Source organism: Colius striatus, chromosome 15 (genome assembly GCF_028858725.1).
Source record: "Colius striatus isolate bColStr4 chromosome 15, bColStr4.1.hap1, whole genome shotgun sequence".
NCBI lineage: Eukaryota > Metazoa > Chordata > Aves > Coliiformes > Coliidae > Colius > Colius striatus.
In genome coordinates, this window is record NC_084773.1 from 2,074,748 (window position 1) to 2,093,472 (window position 18,725).

An 18,725-nucleotide genomic window follows, 5' to 3' on the forward strand; every position below is an offset into this window, starting at 1 on the left:
GGATTTATTTGTTGTTCTATTTATTGGTGATGAAAGGAAAATAATGTATGTGGTGACTGCATTAAGCCACAGACTTTGGGTTTCAGCAGCACACAAGCACCAGTTCCCTCTTTTTTAACCAACAGTAAACAAATGTGAGAGGAAAAAGAAAACATTTTGGTTTGCTGCAGCTTAAGTGGCCCCAGTTCATTTGTTAAAACCCTTAATTACACAGAAGTTGTGATTTCCAGTATGAAATGCCTTGGCAGAACAGAGCCTGGAGTGGATACACATGGGGGAACATTCTGCCAGAGGAACAGTTCCCATGGAAATCTCCTGTGGCTTGCACATAGTGTTTCCTTATAGTGCACAACTTCATCTCTGCTCCTCCCATGATGTGCAGCTTAACAGGTCGAGTTGGTTGTGTTTTTAAACACATCAGTAGGTCATGCATCATCTTAAACCCTGAGATGTGGAGTGTGTAAGACCTCCTTTCCCTGCTCCATGTTTTAGTATAGCCACTTGCCATGTTCAACACTGTTCTTCTTGAGCAGGAAGGGGTACGATGTAGAACTCATTAGCTGTTAGCTCCCGGTGCAGAGTGATGTATTTGGAAGCTCTCTTTGTCTGGGGTATCACAAACTTCTCTGTGAATTCACTCTTAGTCATCTGCTGTTTCCCTTGTGCAGTCAGGACACTGTTAATGAATCCCAGGGCGTAGGTGTAGCAGTTGTGCTCATGCTCATCATACCTAGGAAGAGTAACTCGTTAGGAAGAGTTAGCACTAAGCCACTAATTGCTGTGCATGCAGGAATATTTTACTGCTCTCCAGGAACCATTGCCACCTTCTTTAATCCTGATGCTTAAAAACATCCTGTTCAGTCCAAGTTGCACTTTCCAGCCAGGGATGCTAGAAGCTGTGAGCATGAAAACAAAAGTGCACGTGGTGCCACACAATTAACACTCCTGCTGCAGGCTTTGCAATAATCACAGACTCTTAAGGGTTGGAAGGGACCTCAACAGCTCATCCAGTCCAACCTTCTGCCAGAGCAGAACCACCTAGAGTAGGTCACACAGGAACTCACCCAGCTGGGTTGGAATGTCTCCAGCCCATCTGGGCAGCCTCTGCCAGTGCTCCCTCACCTCAACAAGGAAGAAGTTTCTCTTTGTGTTTCTTTGGAACTTCTTGATTTTTATACTTCCTTGGCTTTTACCTTGTTAACCTTTGCTCTTCCATGTGGTGTTACTCTGTGTTACCTTCCAAACATCTTCCTGCAGCAGGCATGTTAACTGTGTGGCCCCACATGCATATTGTTCAGTGTGACATTCACTTGGAAGCTCATGAAAATCAAGTTCAATTCTACAAAGACCAGGTTGGTAAGGTTGCTGGAGGGTGTGCCAAGCTGTGTCCCTTGGGCACTCATTTGTGCCAGTCCTGCAAGGATAGAAATACTGACTGAATGCAGGAGGAGCCATTTAAAAACATTCTTGCCTTTTCTTTTCCCCCTCTACCCTGACCTGGGAGCATGTGGCACTTCCCTGTTCTTTTCCCCGTCAGAACGTTTCATATTGGCCACTGAGGGCTTCAGTCACTCACTGCACTCCCTCACCATGTCCTGCTGCTTTGTCCACTGGCCCTGTGCAGCTGCACTCAGTGCAGACCCACTCAGACTCCTGTCTGCCACCTGCCTAAGCCTCAAGCCCCTTCCCTACCTCCCTCATCCTGTGGCATATTGCTCTCCTCCTTCCTGTCCCTGTGACTCATCCCTTGCCTTGTGCTGGCAGTGCCTGCGTGGTCTGTGTGGGAAGATTCCACAGGGAACCCTCTGTGAGGATTCCTGTCAGCCCTGGGGATCTCCAGGGGGTGTTTGTGCAGCCTGAAGGCTGTGACCATCTGAAGCACCCTTGAGCCCACTCCAGGACAGCTCCCTGCAAAGCCTTTTTTGTTTGCTAAGGGTTTCTGAGGTGACCTACAACCTCCCATTTAATGACCAAGTGATTTCCCAGCTGGGTGAGTTCCTGTGTGCCCTACTCCAGGTGGTGCTGCTCTGGCAGGGGGGTTGCACTGGATGAGCTTTCCAGGTCCTTTCCAGCCCTTAAGGTTCTGTGATTCTGTGTGATGTGCTACAGCATCCTTCCCTTCCCTCAGCTGGCTCCATGGTTAAGCAAAGCAAAAACCACCTTACTTTTGTTTGCAGACTACATCTTTGTGTTTATAATGTAAAAGATTCTCTAACTCTCTTCTTGTTACCACCTGTGGCTTCCAGTTAGCATCTCGTTTCTGGGAGGTGTGTCCTTATATCCTGACAAACCCAGCATCCCTCAGTAACTTCAGGTGCTGGTGGTCCTGGCTGTGGCCACTGCTCTTTGCTGCTGTGACATAGCAGCCTCCCAGTAAATTAAAAGCCATCCAGAAAAGCCTGAACCTAAAGGAGTTACAGGGTTAGATTAAATTAAACAGGTCCCTTTGGCAGGAGGGGGCAGACAGAGGAAAAGCAGAGCAAAGCTCATGGAGAAGATGCACACATCTAGCCTCTGCCAGTGCTTTTCTGACACCAGTAACATGAAGGCACTGGGGACTGACTGACAGACACAAATCCTGTTGGCTTTACAAGTTCCACAGACATTTAAATGTTCTATTCTAGGTCAAATTCTTCCATCTCCTGGTACTAGGGAGATAATACCTCTGAAACACCATGGTCAAGCACCCCCTGAACTGCCAAAACCTGCTGGGGACTTGTTGTGGGGTTTCTTCCTGTTACACAAGATGACCACTATGTCCATTAAATAAAACCCTTCCCTGAGCTGTGCTCAGAGGGGCCGTTTGTTGCACGTGTTGGCTGCTGTGGCAGCAGGGTGGATGGAACACCACCACCAGCCACTCACTGCAAGGAAAGCTACAAAGAACTGAACCTTCTTTTGGGAACATCCTGCTTTAATTCAAAATCTGGGGAAGTCTTTTTGTGTTTAATTATCCAAAGCAATGTTACAAACCAGCTGGAAGGGCTGGAATTGATGGAGGGGAAGGTGCCTTAGCAGGGGGTTGGGCTGGATGAGCTCTGCAGGGCCCTTCCCACCCCCAGCATTCTAGGAAATGAGATTGTTTCCCATTTGTGATCACTGACAACAAAGACGATATCTGGGTGGAAGACCTGGGCAGGAATCCCATCAGGATGGTCAGCCTTTAGATGCAGAGACACCTAAAGCTGTTGAATCACAGTGACAGAAGCAGACTCTCGTGCTTTTGCTCTCAGCAGCACATGCTTGGGGCAGTGGTTCATTAACTGGTGTTTGTCACATAACATTCTTTTGTAGCTGAAGAAAACCTCCCTAAAATGATCTCTTAAAGCTTTCACATCCCAGCAGATGAGTTTGCTCCTCACAGCTCAGAACTCTGTGTGCTGAGCAAGGGCAGGGAGGTTGTGCAGCTGGGATTGTCAGCAGTGCGTGTTGGGAAGGAGCCAGGCCCTCAGTGAACCACAGGCCAGTGGAACAGCCCCATTTAGCATCCCAGGGTTAACAACTCCTATCTCACACAGCTTCTAAACTACCTACCTGTGAGGAAGCCAAGCCTCTCCCACAGAGAAGTCCTCTAGGAGCTCATCCCACTGCTGCAGGAGCGCAAACATGTCTGGCTGCACCAGCGGGACGCTGATGCACTCGTCCCATCCAGCTGCATCTCTGTGAATGCCCTCCTGGTCGTAGTTATACACCACACCTGAAAGCACAGCAACACACTGTCAGCTGGCACTGCAGCACCAGAGCCACAACCTGTTCCATGCTGCCATTCTCCCTTAGACTAGCACCAATGCTTCCCCCTTCTGTGGCTGCAGAGCAGCAAGTGCTGTCACTAAACGTGTTCTCATCTATACAATGGAATTTTGGATGTCTCTGGGTAACAAAAGCAACTTAAAGACAACCAGGCTTCTTTTTTAACCCCCCCAGATGAGACTGTCTGTATATTACATAAACACCTGAGGGGAGATGTTGCACAGATGATTTTTAATGTGGCTTTTTTAAATGTTGGGGTTGAATTAGGGATACTTTTGGAATTGGTTTAAATGAAAATGTTCTGTAACTGTCAAGTAGGCTGCCCAGCTCTTTGCTTCCCTGTGTCAGGAACAGGGCTCACCCATCAGCTCTGTGCCTTTGATTTGAAGCTCTTGTGTGCTCGCTGATGCAAGGTGAATGAAATGCTTTTACTCAGGAGTTTTTTGATCTTCACATCATCTTGTGTCCAGTTCTGGGCTCCTCAGCTCAGCAGAGACAGGGAACTGCTGGAGGGAGTCCCAGGGGGGACCACCAAGATGGTCAGGGGATTGGAGCATCTCCCTGAGGAGGAAAGGCTGCGGGACCTGAGCTGTTCAGCCTAGAGAAGGGGATCTCAGCAGCACTTGTAAATACCTAGAGGGTGGATGTCAGGAGAACAGAGCAACACTTTTTTCTGTGGATGCCAGTGGCTGGACAAGGGGTCACAGGCACAAACTGTAACATGGGAAGTGCCAGTGGAACAGGAGCAGAAACCCCTTTGGTGCTGAGGTGAGGGAGCCCTGGCCCAGGCTGCCCAGGGAGGCTGCGGAGGCTCCTCCTCAGGAGGTTTCCAACCCCACCTGGTTTCCTGTGCCCCGAGCCAGGGGAAGCTGCTTGAGCAGGGGCTGGGGCAGCTCTGCAGGGCTGTGGGGATTCTGTGATGCTCTGTCTGCACAAAGAGCCGAGCTCCCGTTCCCAGCCCCGCAGCGTGGGTACGTGTGCGTTTGTTTTTACCGTTGCTGTTGCTGATCCCCACGTGAAGGTCTGATCTCCCGTCGTACTCTCTGAAACAGAAGCCACAGTGTTGACTGCGAGCAGCGCCCGGCCCGGGCTCCTCACAGCCCCTCTCCCGGGGCACTGACCCCACCAAGGGCTGGTGTCAGAGCCCCAGCACAAACCCCACCAAGGGCCGGTCTCAGAGCCCCAGCACAAACCCCACCAAGGGCTGGTCTCAGAGCCCCAGCACAGCCCCACCAAGGGCTGGTCTCAGAGCCCCAGCACAAACCCCACCAAGGGCCGGTCTCAGACCCCCAGCACAAACCCCACCAAGGGCTGGTCTCGGAGCCCAGCACAAACCCCACCAAGGGCTGGTCTCGGAGCCCAGCACAAACCCCACCAAGGGCCGGTCTCGGAGCCCCAGCACAAACCCCACCAAGGGCTGGTCTCGGAGCCCAGCACAAACCCCACCAAGGGCCGGTCTCGGAGCCCAGCACAAACCCCACCAAGGGCCGGTCTCGGAGCCCCAGCACAAACCCCACCAAGGGCTGGTCTCAGCCCCAGCACAAACCCCACCAAGGGCCGGTCTCGGAGCCCCAGCACAGCCCCACCAAGGGCCGGTCTCGGAGCCCCAGCACAAACCCCACCAAGGGCTGGTCTCAGCCCCAGCACAAACCCCACCAAGGGCCGGTCTCGGAGCCCAGCACAGCCCCACCAAGGGCCGGTCTCGGAGCCCAGCACAGCCCCACCAAGGGCCGGTCTCGGAGCCCAGCACAAACCCCACCAAGGGCCGGTCTCAGAGCCCAGCACAAACCCCACCAAGGGCCGGTCTCGGAGCCCCAGCACAAACCCCACCAAGGGCTGGTCTCGGAGCCCCAGCACAGCCCCACCAAGGGCCGGTCTCGGAGCCCAGCACAGCCCCACCAAGGGCCGGTCTCGGAGCCCAGCACAGCCCCACCAAGGGCCGGTCTCGGAGCCCCAGCACAGCCCCACCAAGGGCCGGTCTCGGAGCCCAGCACAGCCCCACCAAGGGCCGGTCACAGCCCCACCAAGGGCCGGTCACAGCCCCACACGAGCCCCGCGGGCCGCGGCCGCGCACCCCAGGAAGGAGCCTCGCGCGGGCCGCAGCAGGAAGGCGCGCGGCTGCCGGTGTCCGCGGGCGAAGGGCGCGGGCACGCGCACCGGGGCGGCGTTGAGCGCGGCGGCGCGCAGCGGGCGCGCGCAGGCGGGGCAGCGCTCGGGCGCGCGGCGGCAGAAGATGATGGCGCGGCAGTGCCGCAGCCGCAGCACCGCGCCGGCCGCCATGGCGCCGCCCCCCCCGCGCCTCGCCGCGCCGCGCCGCGGTGCGCCGGGCAATGGCGTCCGTGCGGCCCGGGCCCGCCCCCGGCGCCGCCCCGCCCGCGCCTCGGCGGAACCCCGGCGCGCGGCGCGGGCAGCCGGCCGGGTCGCGGGACGCGCCGGCCGCCGGCACCATGAGCGCCAAGCAGGTGACGTGCAGGTGAGCGCGGCCGCGCCGGGCCCTGCCGACCCCCGCGGCCCCGGCCCCGCGCCCGCGGCCCGCTCGGCTCCGAGGCAGCGCCGCCGGGCCCGGCCCGGCCCCCGCCGCGGGATCCGGGAGGCCGCGGCAGCCTCCGGGCAGCGCCGTTACCCGCGGGCGGGCGCGGGGTCCGCTCCGGGCACACAGGCTGTGCCGGGCGCCTCCCGCCAGCCGAGCCCAGCGGCCGCCCTGACCTGCACCGCTCTCCCGCAGGTACTACATGCAAGGAGTGTGTCGGGAGGGGAACAAGTGTCTGTTCTCACATGATCTGTCCACGAGCAAGTCGTCCACTGTGTGCAAGTATTACCAGAAGGGACAGTGTGCCTACGGAACGCGGTGCAGGTAACCAGCTGGCTCTCTTTGAACAGCGAGTGCTAATGGTCACCTGCAGTCAGCTTTAAACCCCAGGGAGTCGGTCACGGAACGGTGGGGGTGGGCAGGGCCCTGCAGAGCTGCTCCAGCCCCTGCTACAGCAGCTTCCCCTGGCTCAGGGGGCACAGCAACGTGTCCAGCTGGGGTTGGAAACCTCCCGAGAAGGAGCCTCCACACCCTCCCTGGGCAGCCTGGGCCAGGGCTCCCTCACCTCAGCACCAAAGGAGCTTCTCCTGTGCCAGGGGAACTTGTTGTGTTCCAGCTTCTATCAGTCACTCCTTGTCCTGTCACTGGCCACCACAGGAAAAAGTTTCAGCTCATCCTCCTTCCAATACCTCTAAGTATTGATGAGGTCTCCCTTCAGCCTTCTCTTCTCCAGGCTGAACAGCCTCACGTCCTGCAGCCTTATAAGAAATGCCCTAGTAAATTCCATGCTGTCCTGGTTTTGTTTAGGCAGGGTAGGCAGCCCAGGGCTGTGTTTTGGGTTTGTGCTGAGAGCAGTGTTGATAACACAGGGATGGTTTGCTTATTACTGAGCAGAGCTTGCAAGGTGCCAGAGCCTTTCCTGCTGCCCTGCCAGTGAGGAGGCTGCAGGGCATGGGGAGCAGGGATGGAGTGTAGCCAGGAGAGCTGACCCAGCCACCCAAAGGGCGGTTCCACACCGTGGAATCTCGTGCCCAGGACAGAAACTGGGGGTTGGCAGGGAGGGGGGATCGGTGCTGGGGCACTGGTGAGCAGCTGTGTTGGGCGGCACTTGGGCTGTCCCTTGGGTTGTATTTCTCTCTGGGTTTGTTACATTCCTTCTCATGGCTGTTATTATTTCTGTATTTTATTATTACTGTTATATTTTAGTTCATCTGGTTTGTAAACTGTTCTTACCTCAACCCATGGGGTTTACTTTCCTCCTCTGACCCTCCTCCTCCTCCCACAGAGGGGAGCAAGCGAGTGGCTGCTGGTGCTTAGTGGCTGCCAGGGTTAAACCCAACCTTCGTTGCATTCCCTCAGGCTGTGGGCAGCCCAAAGCCTGGTCAGGGCTGAGCAGCCCGTGTTTGTCCTTCCCCTGCCCACAGCCAGGCTCTCTGCTGGGGCTGGGAGTCCATGGCCTGCCTTTGGGTGGAGGTACCAAGGGTGAGGGGGGAATCAGGGTCATTTTGGCTGGAAAAGCTCTTTTGGCTCATTGAGGCCCAGCAGTAACCCATGGCCCTCAGCACCTCAGCTCTGCAATGGCTCTCCCCTACTCCCCTGGGCAGCCTGGCACAGGGGCTGACAACCCTCTCTGAAAAAGGGGGGTTGAGAATGAACTGTTAGAGAGCAGTGCAGGGGAAAGGGACCTGGGGGTGCTGGTGGGGAGCAGGATGAGCTTGAGCCAGCAACGTGCCCTCGTGGCCAAGAAGGCCAATGGCATCCTGGGCTGGGTTAGAAGGGCTGTGGGCAGTGGGTGGAGAGAGGTTCTGCTCCCCCTCTGCTCTGCCCTCATGAGCTGCATCTGGAATAGTGTGTCTAGTGCTGGGCCCCTCAGTTCCAGAAGGACAGGGAGCTGCTGGAGAGAGTTCAGTGCAGGGCCACAGAGATGATGGAGTAGAGTATCTCCTTTGTGATGAAAGGATGAGGGAGCTGGGGCTCTGTAGCTTGGAGGAGACTGAGGGGTGACCTCATTCATGTTTACAAATAGGTAAAGGGTGGGTGTGAGGAGGCTGGAGCCAGGCTGTGCTCAGTGATGGCCAATGATAGGACAAGGGACAATGGGTACAAGCTGGAACAGAAGAGGTTCCAAAGAAACACAAGGAAGAATTTCTTCCCTATTGAGGTGAGGGAGCCCTGGCAGGGGCTGCCCAGATGGGCTGTGGAGTCTCCTTCTCTGGAGACATTCCAACCCAGCTGGGTGAGTTCCTGTGTGCCCTGCTCTAGGTGGTGCTGCTCTGGCAGGGGAGTTGGATTGAACAAGCTTTCAGGGTCCCTTCCAGCCCTTGAGACTCCGTGAGCCCCAGGGAGTTTGCAGCTCCCACGGGCTGCCCCAGTGGGTGAGTGCTGTGGGGTGTCCCTGCAGCTGGCTGCACCCTGTGCTGCTGCCTGGTCTCAGCTCTGCACTTTGGGGCACTCGATGCACACGTGTGACTCGTGTCTGTGGGCATGTTCAGCTCCTGAAGCATCTACAGCTCCTGAGAGCAGGACCAGAAACAGGTCTGGGGAGTCTTTTTGTTGCCACCAGAAATGCTCTAGCGCTGGGCTGTGCCTGTGGCTGCACTGGTGGGTGTCTTTGCTGCACCTTTGCCCCCGTGCTGTATTTCCAGGGCTGTGCTGGGTGCTGTGAGTCCTGACCTGTCCCCTGTGCAGATCCCACATCTAAGCACAGGAGTTCAGGGCATGTCACCCCCTCCCACAGCATCCTGGTCTCTTCTCTGCCCACTTGTTTGTGCGAGGGGGAGGCCAACATCTAATTCCACGTGCACACGAGTTGTTTCATGCCGGGTGTCTCTGGAGGAGAAGGTACAGGTGTGCTTTCTGAGGCACCCATTTCTCGAGGCTTTCTTTTAGCTTGGTTTTGAAAGAGACTTGAGCGATTCGGGCAACTCGCCAGAACAGTCCTTGGGAACAAAAGGTCTCTCTTTGGCTTTGTTTGGTTGTGAGCGTTCAGGAGGGCAGCGTCCTGCCCCCTCCCCCGCGCTGCTCCCGTCCCTTTGCCTCCGCAGGTACGATCACGTCCGGCTGCCGGCGCCGGGGGCAGCAGCAGCAGCAGCAGCAGCGGCCGCGCCGCCCCCATCAGCGCCCGCCGCCCCCCGCGGGGCCCGGCCCGACGGCGGCCGCAGGGAGAGGAGGACGCTGGTGCTCAGGGACAGGGGTGAGTGCGGCCGGGCCGACGAGGGGAGCTGGCTGGGAAGGGCTGCTCGGGCTCTTCAGTGCTGAAGTTGGTTTGTTCCCCGAGTCCACTGGGCTGTGTGAGCTCTCCCTGACCCCAGCCTTGTCCAGACCCATCGGGAGGGGGAGGAGGGAGTGGCTGGAGGGGGGCAGCCCGAGGTGGCCCCTGGCTGGCTCCCAGCCCTGCAGGACAGGCCTGGTGTGGTGGGAGGTGTCAGAGGGGGTTTGGACTTTGGGGTTCTGTGGGGTTGGTTTTAGTTGTTGTTACAATACCTCTACCCCCTCAGATGTTTCTGTGCAGTTTGTTCCTGACGTGAGGGCATCTGAAGCAGGGGGGACCTGGCATGTGCCCTGTGCCACCTCCTGAAAGCACAGCCTGCTGTAGCCTGTTGGTGAGCAGCAGGCAGCCAAAGGCTTCCCAAACCCCAGCGTTTCAGTAAGCAGGCTGTGCAAAGTCTGGTGACTTGTGAGCAGGAGGCTTAGGGCGAGACATCATTGAGATGGAAACTGGCTTGCAAACCAGCTGTGTGAGCTGCACAGCCCCGCTAAGGGGAAGGGGAGCGTGTGGGGCTGTGCAGCTCATGTGGTGTGTGTGTGTCTCCCAAGACCTGTGTGGCTCGGCTGAGGACAAGCAGAAGGCGGCTGCCCCCGGCGAGGGGCCGTGCAGCAGCGGGCAGGGCGAGGAGCCGGAGCTGAAGCCGCACTCGTACCTGGAGGCCATCTGCAGCGGGCTGGGCGAGGCGGCGGCGGCGGGCGGCGCGGCCGGCCCCGGCGAGCAGCTCTGTCCCTACGCCGCCGCTGGCCACTGCCACTTCGGGCCCCGCTGCCTCTACCTGCACGGGCTGCCCTGCGACATCTGCGGCCTGCGCCTCCTGCACCCCTTCGACCCCCAGCAGCGCAAGGCCCACGAGACGGTAACGCGGGGCACGGGGCGGCGCTCGCGGCCTGAGCTGGGGGCTGCAGCTGAGGAGAGGGGAACGGCACGGACGGCAGCCTGCGGTGCCAGGCGGCCTCTGCTCTGCTGTTGACCAGCTAGGAGAGGGCTCCGGGAGTGGTGTGTTCCAGCCTAACTGGTAACGATGCTGCCTGGAGACTTGCCTGCAGCGGAACGTCCAGAAGCACTCCCAGGGAATGTCCTCTGTAGCCTAGAGGGGCTCTCAGCGCTGTGTGAGGAGTTGTGTGCTGCTGGTACACCCCCAGAGCTCCCCCAGCCCCTCTGCTGAGCCCCCTCAGACGGCTCCTCCTCAGGGCAGGGTCCAGCAGGGACGGGCTGAGGGGATACAGGGATTTTGGAGCTGAATTTGAAGTAGGGTGGCTGGAGTTGGGTAAAGATGGGCTTAAGGCACCGCTCTTCTCTCTGCCTGGCTGCCAGGGTTGAAGTGCTGCAGGAAAGCCTGCAAGAAGGGACTAAACCTGAGCTCAGGCTCAGGTTGGTGCCCAGTGAGGGAGTGTGGCCTTACTGGTGAGCAGAGTGACATCCCAAGTGTGACACCCCTCCTGGACCCTGAATGGGGTGGTTTTTAGGGGGTATGTGAAGCATCTCCTTGTGCAGCACCCATTCTATGACAGAAAGGTGTACATGAGGGGTGGTGGGGCAGCTTCTGGGACTCCTGAAGCTTCAGAGGACATCAAAGGGCTGAGATATGTGACTGAACTTAATGTTTTTAAAGTGAAATGTTGATGGTGAAGGGGAGGAATGACGCTGTCACTCAGCTCACCTTGCTTCCCCTCTTCCAGAGGTGCATGGCGGCGTTTGAGCACGAGATGGAGAAGGCCTTTGCCTTTCAGGCCAGCCAGGACAAGGTGTGCAGCATCTGCATGGAGGTGGTGTACGAGAAGCCATCGGCCTCGGAGAGGAGGTTTGGGATCCTCTCCAACTGCAACCACACCTACTGCCTGTCCTGCATCCGGCAGTGGAGGTGTGCCAAGCAGTTTGAGAATCCCATCATCAAGTAAGTGGCTGGTAACCAGAGGCTCTCCCTGGGCTGTGTCAGCCAGGGGCTCCCTGGGGGAGGCTCCACATGGGAACAGAACTGGTGAGGAGGGATTCCAGAGCTGTGAGTGTTAGTAGAGCCATCAGGAGGATCTGAGCTCAGAATAGCCCACTCCAAGTGCTGGCAAACTGCAGAAGTGTGGCTGTGAGAACTACCTGCAGGAGCAGCAGAGGAAGCACTGGGTGTCCTCTGGGAACAGTTTAGTGCCAGCTGCTGGGAAGAGCTTGGCCCTTTGTAACTGAGCCCTCTGCCACTGCCTGGGCCGTGGGGCACACACATGTGGGGACTCTGGCCTGGCTGAGGCCCTCTGAACCCCTGCCCTTCACTGTGACCTCTGTGCAGAAGCAGTGACTCCTTTTTTCTCTGTATGTGCTCAATTCTAGCTTACTTGAGCCAAACCAGTCCCACATTTAGCTGCAGCTGAGCAAACGCCCCCCTCTTTGACCTCTACCAGGAACATGTTCCAAATGTGTCCCCCCTCACATGAGACAAAACATCCAGTCAGGGCAGTTTCCCTTTTTTCTGAGCCACTCCTTCAAAAACTCTCAGGTTCCAAGTGTGCAGAGGAAAGGTGGGAAACAGTTCTGGTCTTGTCCCAGAGCAGACTTCTCTGCACAGCTCATGTCATGGAAATGACATGGAAGTGGCCATTGCCTTGGCAGCCTGTGCTGGGGCTGAGCTGCCCTTGGGCAGGTGCTGAGAGACTCTGCCTGCAGGATGGGCTGCCAGGGGATGTTTTGGACTAAATATGAATGTAATGGGGTTCCTTCTCCATAATGAGAATTAAAGGAGAGACTTGGGCAGTTCTGAGAGCAGTGCAGGCTGGGACAGAGTGGTTGATGGGGCTGGTGGGGAGGGACAGGGGGTGAAGACTTTCCTGAAGCTTCTCCAGGGCCTCTCAAGGTGCCTGAAGTTGTGTGTTGGATTCTTTATGTTAGTTCCTTGTGTGGAAATCTTCACTGAATCACTGAATCCCAGCGTGGTGGGGGTGGGAAGGGCCCTGCAGAGCTGCTCCAGCCCAAGCCCCTGCTAAAGCAGGTTCCCCTCCATCAGGAGGCACAGGGATGTGTCCAGGTGGGCTTGGAAACCTCCTGAGGAGCCTCCACAACCACTCAGTGAACAGCTCCTCAGTGCTGGTGGGAGTGAGGCCACATGTGGCAGGGCTCAGAGCTCCTCTGTGTCTGGGCTTGGGCTGATTGCAGTGCTCCTAGGGAGCTGCTTCTTCGTGCACCTTGGGGTTGGTGCAGAGTTACTGCTGTCCCTGAGGAAATGCCCATGGTGGGTGAACCAAACAGAACAGGAGCAGAACCCCAACTGCACTGAGTTGGGTTGTTTCAGTTGAAACCAATGGCAGAAGTGCTGGTGGCTGCCCTAAGGGGATGGGGACAGGGGGGATCCCTGCTTTGTCTTCTGCTGCAGGCCTACTGCTGGGTGCCTGTGGGAGGTGACAGCACTGCTCTTGTGTGTCCATCCACTCAGGTCCTGCCCCGAGTGCCGGGTGATTTCCGAGTTTGTCATCCCCAGTGCCTACTGGGTGGAAGACCAGGAGAAGAAAAACGAGCTGATTGAAGCGTTTAAGCAGGGAGTGGGGTAAGTTCAGCACCCACAAACCCCATTTGCAGGGCTGTTTGACATGGATGCTGCAGGGCTTAGTCACAGGAATTACAAACCATTCTCCAGAGAACTCTTTCATCTCTGCTAAGGCTTCTCTTTAGCTTTGTGACTGCCACAAGAGGGTCTGTTGTGTAATTACAGACCTGAAATTACTCAGACTGCTGAAGCTATTTCAGTTTGTTGCCAAAACTGGCCTCTTGTGTTTTCTGCTGATCCCACAGAGTTGCCTGGAAAGGTGTTGGTTGCTGGGGAAAACAAACAGGGAAGGAGAATGCAATGGTCTCTTGCAATATGGGACAGGAATTCACAGGGCTCTTGTAATGTCTCCTAAAAATGGGAGATGAAGCCCCTCTCAGCCCGAGGGCAGAGCTGTGGGCAGCAGCTTTTCAGCTGCTTGGGGGGCTTTAGGTCTCTGAGGTCCTGTTACAACACAGCAGAACTGTTGAAAGCAGCACCACTCCAGCAGACATTTGAGCCAGCATCTTGCCTTGGTTTGATCTTCCCAGTGGGGAGAAGTATCTGAATAAAGTGAATCCCTTTCAAGGGAGGCTTTTGGCAGAGAGGTGTCAGGTAGGGCTGGAAGTTAGGTTTGGCTCTCATCAACCTACTGCAGAGAAAAGGATAAAAGGTTTTCCCCAAGTGCTCAACTGACTTGAGGAGAGTTGGGTTGGATGTGGTAGGGGATGGCAGGAAAAATGCTAATGAACTGCTAATGAAGTGGAGAGCAGGGCAAGAGCTGGGTCCTGCCAGCACACATCTCCCCTCATCTGTGTGCCAGTCACACCTACATACCTGAAGTCAGGGTCCAAGACAAACTCATTGTGCTTTTAATGCACTGCCTGCTTGGGGAGTTGGGTTGTTGGGGGTCTTTGCTGAACTTTCTTCTCCCTTTAAGCTGCTACTTGATATCTCTGGTTCAGAAACAGTTTCATCCCTGTTTGCATCTGAAGTTTACAAGTTCAGTGGCATTTTCTCTGTCTTGCCTCTTCAGCTGGTTTTCATTGTGGAACCATCCACCCCTCCCCCTGAGTTCCCCCTTTGCACAGAACAGTGCTGCTCCTCCCAGAGCAGGCTGCTTGCATAACAAAGCTGGTGGAAATGTACATTAGCAAAGTATTGTCATAGATCATCCAAAGGAAATGATGAGAGGGACCAGTTCATAAAGATGGAGTGGCAGAAAATGCAGGAGAGGGATGGGGCTGGGCCAACAGCACCAGGTTGTTCATTGAGCTGAAAACACACGTGTGGGCTCAAGGGCATTCTGGGAACATCCTTCACTTTCCAGGCCCTAAGACAGGGAGTTGTTTTTTGCCTTGTGATGCCATTTTCTGCACCTCTTTGCTCACTTTTAATCACCTTCCCCATCCCCTGTGCCTGCTCTCGGCGAGGGAGGGGGAGCCCGAGGCTCAGCGTGCGGCGGGAGCAGCGCTGGGCACTGTGTCTCCTTCCTTACTAACTGAAGGCAGTAACTCTCCCTTCTAATTAAATCAGGAAAAAGCCCTGCAAGTACTTTGAACAAGGGAAAGGAACTTGCCCCTTTGGAGGGAAGTGTCTGTACCTTCATGCTTACCCCGACGGGACACGGGCAGAGCCGGAGAAGCCCAGGAAGCAGCTGAGCTCCGAGGGGACCGTGCGGGTAAGGGAACGCTCCAACCTGTCACCAAACACCCCTCCTGCAGGGACAGTGTGCTCCTGCCCTGAGCCTCACACCCTGCAGGGCCTGGGAGAAGGCAACAGAGCATCCCTCCCTTTTCCTTGAGGCAAAGGTTTGGTGTTAGGGAAGGGAGAAGGCACCTTTCATCTCACAGCACAAATGTATTAGTTCTGTTCTTTCAGCCACTCCTCATCCAGGTCACAGCATCCCCCAATGGTGGGGTGGGAAGGGCCCTGCAGAGCTGTTCCAGCCCAGCCCCTGCTAAAGCAGGTTCCCCTGGATTAGAGGGCACAGGGACATGTCCATGCAGGGATGGAAACCTCCCAAGAAGGAGCCTCCACACCCTCCCTGGGCAGCCTGGGCCAGGGCTCCCTCACCTCAGCACCAAAGGAGTTTCTCCTCCTGGGCCAGGGGCACTGTTTGTGTTCCAGCCTGTGCCTGTTACCCTTTGTCCTGGCACTGGGTGCTGCAGAAAACTGTGTCATCCCATCCTCTCAACAGCCACCCTTTAGGTACTGATAAGTGTTAACAAGGTTCCCCCTCAGTCTTCTCCAGACTAAACAGCCCCAGGTCCCACAGCATCATCGGGGAAGATGCTCCCTTCCCCTGAGCATCTTGGTGTCCCTGCACTGGCCTCTCTCCAGCAGTTCCCTGTCCCTCTGGAGCTGGAGAGCCCAGAACTGGACACAGGACTCCAGATGAGGCCTCAGCAGGGCAGAGCAGAGGGGGAGCAGAACCTCCCTTGACCTGCTGCCCACACTCTTCTTGATGCCCCCAGGCTGCCAGTGGCTTTTTGCCCAGGAGGGCACATTGCTGGCTCATGGTTAGTTTGTTACCAACCAGCACTCCCAGCTCTCTCTCCCCAGAGGAACATTGCTGTTAAAGCTTTCACTTACAACATTGTGAACTCCTGTCCCTCGCTGGCATGGCCCCTGCAGTGGGAGCAGCTCACAGGGCTGCAGTTCACCTTCTGCCACTGAGGTTGGGTCCAGCCCTGAGGGTGCCACAGCAAAGGCTGCTGAAGGGGGACAGATCCCAGCCCAGACTCAGCTCTTGAATCTCAGCTTCTGCCTTCTGTGTTAGTGAAGAAATCAGAGTGCTACAGGCAAATGCTTGGATGGAACTGTGAGCCAAGGGCTGGCTGATGCTCAGCTGGATTTTGTTCTGTTGCAGTTCCTCAGCTCTGTTCGTCTGTGGGACTTCATTGAGGACAGAGAAAACCGGACAGTGAGCAGCACAGAGGAGGAAGTAGCAGAACTTGGAGAACTGTTCATGCACCTTTCTGGGGCTGACGAGGACTCTGCCCCCTCTCACTGAAGAGCAGCCTGATGCTCTCTGCAGCACCCATGCTATTTATTTAGCAAGGCTTTTACTCTCTACAGCACACTTAGAATGAACGTGCCCTGTGGTTTTCCTTGTGCAGTCCTGGTAAAGTTTTCAGATAGTTATTTTGTATGGCAACACAAACCCTGAAATATATGGAGAAAAAGTGCAGTTGATTGCATGGAAAAACCCCCTGAATTGCAAGGGGAGGCTTTCCTCCCTCTCTGGCCTAACAGCCACTGTCTTGTGACCTGAGTGGTAGTGTCAGTACAGCTCCTCTTTACCATTTAAAGCTTAAGATGTTGAAAACTGTTGCTAAATCTATTTTGGGTGCTTCCCCCCATTCCCAATCAACTAAACATGTAGCTACAACACCCCAGTGGGAATAAGTGTAGCTTAAAGAGGAAGTTGACTTCAGAACTTACACATTATACCTCAACCTAGGAGCTGGCTGGTGCCTGTAGCCTTGCAGGAGCCTGCCTGGCTCAGAGCTGAGGGCCTGAGACACCACAGTGCTGGCTGCTGCGTTCAGCCAGGCACAGCACGCTGGAGGCCCAGCACCCCCCTGCCCTACCCTTACAGCACAGCCTGCACGGGGGAAACTGCCATCAGAGTCCCTTGCAGTAGTCATTGCAACAGTTACAGTGACATTTCTGTTCAGTTGAATGAGTTGAAATGTGTTGAACTGGAAGGGAAACCTTGAGCCACTCAAATGAAGAAGCTCAAGAGCGTCCTGGCCACCTCACGGCAGGGACCTGGCAGCGTGCAGCTGGACAGCAGAACTGATTTGGGCTGTAAAACAGCTTTCACTGCTGCTTTGCATTAACTTTGCAGCTCCACTCGAAATTCAGGCTGGCCACAAGTGGAGAGGCTGCTGAATTCCAGACCCTGAGGACAAGCAGAGCTCTCTCCCGTGCCCTCAGCCTTACCCTGGGCAGAGGGCCGCTTCCAGCCCTGAGGCCAAGCCTGAAAGGCCCCGGCTCTGCTCGAAGCCTCCAGCAGGCCAGAGAGCTCCATCCTTGGGGGACAGACATGAAAGCAAAGCAGAGGCAGGTGTGCAAAACCCCTCAGGTCAGCTCTCATGGGTGAAAAGCAGGGCCTGGGTCGCTGTCACAAAGCAAAGAGCAGAACCTTAACCAGTTTTAACTCACCAAGAGCCAGCTTGAAGTGGCAGCGACTGGGTGACTCCAGGACTCTCCACTGCTGGTTGGCATTTCTGGGCCAAAACCAAAGCTGACAAGGCTGGTTCCTCTGAGGGTTCCAGCAGATGAGGGAGAGCAGCTCCTTCCCTCGCTGCTGCAGCCTGAGCAGCCACACTCTGACCTTCAGGACAGAGCTTCTCCACACTTACCCCCTTTGAAGTTAATTTTGCCCAGTGCTTGGTGCCACATCAGGCCTTGGCTTGGCAGCACTCTGACCACTCCCTGGCACATGAAGGCACCAGGGAAGATCTCACACTGGTACCACTCCCTGCAGTAATTCCTCATCAGCAATTGCAAAGGTGAAGGAAAACAGTGTCCCTGAGAGATGCAGTGCTGCAAGGTGAATGTTCAGGGACACTGACAGCCCTCAGCCTCCCCTCTGTTTCTAGCTGGTCTTGCACATGTATCTTCTTTCCAGGGAGAAATATCTTCAGTAACATACCAAAACAAAGTCAATGGAAAGGATATTCTTTACCTTAAACAAGACATTCTTGATTTACTTTGCCCCAAGATGACACAAACCAGGTGACAGTCATCTGAAATTAAGAAGATAACTCGTTTTCCAAAGCTGCAGCAACACCAACAGGAGTTTTCAGTTCAGAGCAGTAAGACAGAACCAGAGACCTTTTCAGTCCTTACCTTTGCAGCTTTCAGCTCATCTGCCATCAAGTGCTGTCAAAACACTCCCAAGTGTTTTATTTCAAGAGACAACCTGTTTTAAAAAGCAGGAGCTGCAGGTTTGTTTGGAAAGGAGAGCTAAAATAAAAGCAGCTTATTTTTTTCCTACTTCAACTTGTTATTGTGAAGGTCAAAGGAGAGAGAAATGATACTGAGAGAGGGCCACAATTAGAGTACCAAGAACATGGTTAACAATCATGTAGAACTCTATGGAGCAGTGTCCTTCAACCTCAGTTTGCTCTCTAGCAAGCAAATGTTATGGCTGTGCTCGTTTATCACCTCAGGATTACTATTCCACCCTCCTGTAACACTGTACAAGCTCCTGAGGACAGCCTCATACCAGTTCTTGTGTCTGTACTTCAGGTTCCTCCCTTGTTGGGTTTGTTGCTGCTGTCTGCACACAGACAGTCCCAGGCTTCCCCTCCGAGGATGGAAACCAAGCACAGGAGCCTGGCTCCCCTCCTTTCCCTCATGAACAGATCTAAACAGAATGCTCTTTAAAATACTGATTCTTAGCTGAAAGCCCTTTGTTTGTGTCATCTGTGGAGTTCAACCAAGACAAAACACTCCCTTCTACCTGAGTAAACAACAGGCTCACAGCAGATAAGATGCAGAGCAGAAAGGCTGCAGTGAACTAGCTCTGTGGTAGATCCCTGAGGGATCTGAGTAAGTAGATGCTGCTGAAAGATGGCTACCAGGGAATAAAGAGCATCCTGTGATGCAGGCAGGTGGACTGTGGAGGCTCCTTCTCTGGAGACATTCCAGCCCAC

General features: G+C 55.5%; 2 protein-coding genes across 3 annotated transcripts; one reads left to right on the plus strand and one right to left on the minus strand.

The window, feature by feature from the left end:
* Nucleotides 1-18: 18 nt before the first annotated feature.
* Nucleotides 19-6,030, minus strand: MKRN2OS (MKRN2 opposite strand). The gene is made up of 4 exons (XM_062008489.1): nucleotides 5,825-6,030; nucleotides 4,744-4,793; nucleotides 3,535-3,697; nucleotides 19-730 (listed from the first exon to the last, which is right to left on the minus strand). Exons 1-4 carry the CDS (start codon nucleotides 6,028-6,030, stop codon nucleotides 511-513), a joined length of 639 nt encoding a protein of 212 aa, XP_061864473.1. The 3' UTR covers nucleotides 19-510.
* Nucleotides 6,031-6,136: 106 nt separating this feature from the next.
* Nucleotides 6,137-18,063, plus strand: MKRN2 (makorin ring finger protein 2). 2 transcript variants are annotated; one of them, XM_062008586.1, is made up of 8 exons: nucleotides 6,137-6,223; nucleotides 6,476-6,604; nucleotides 9,325-9,473; nucleotides 10,097-10,404; nucleotides 11,228-11,442; nucleotides 12,964-13,074; nucleotides 14,590-14,734; nucleotides 15,926-18,063. In XM_062008586.1, exons 1-8 carry the CDS (start codon nucleotides 6,198-6,200, stop codon nucleotides 16,067-16,069), a joined length of 1,227 nt encoding a protein of 408 aa, XP_061864570.1. In that variant the 5' UTR covers nucleotides 6,137-6,197; the 3' UTR covers nucleotides 16,070-18,063. The 2 variants fall into 2 exon arrangements, with proteins under 2 accessions (XP_061864570.1, XP_061864571.1); XM_062008587.1 differs by having other exon boundaries at nucleotides 6,162-6,212.
* The last annotated feature ends 662 nt before the right edge of the window (nucleotides 18,064-18,725 follow it).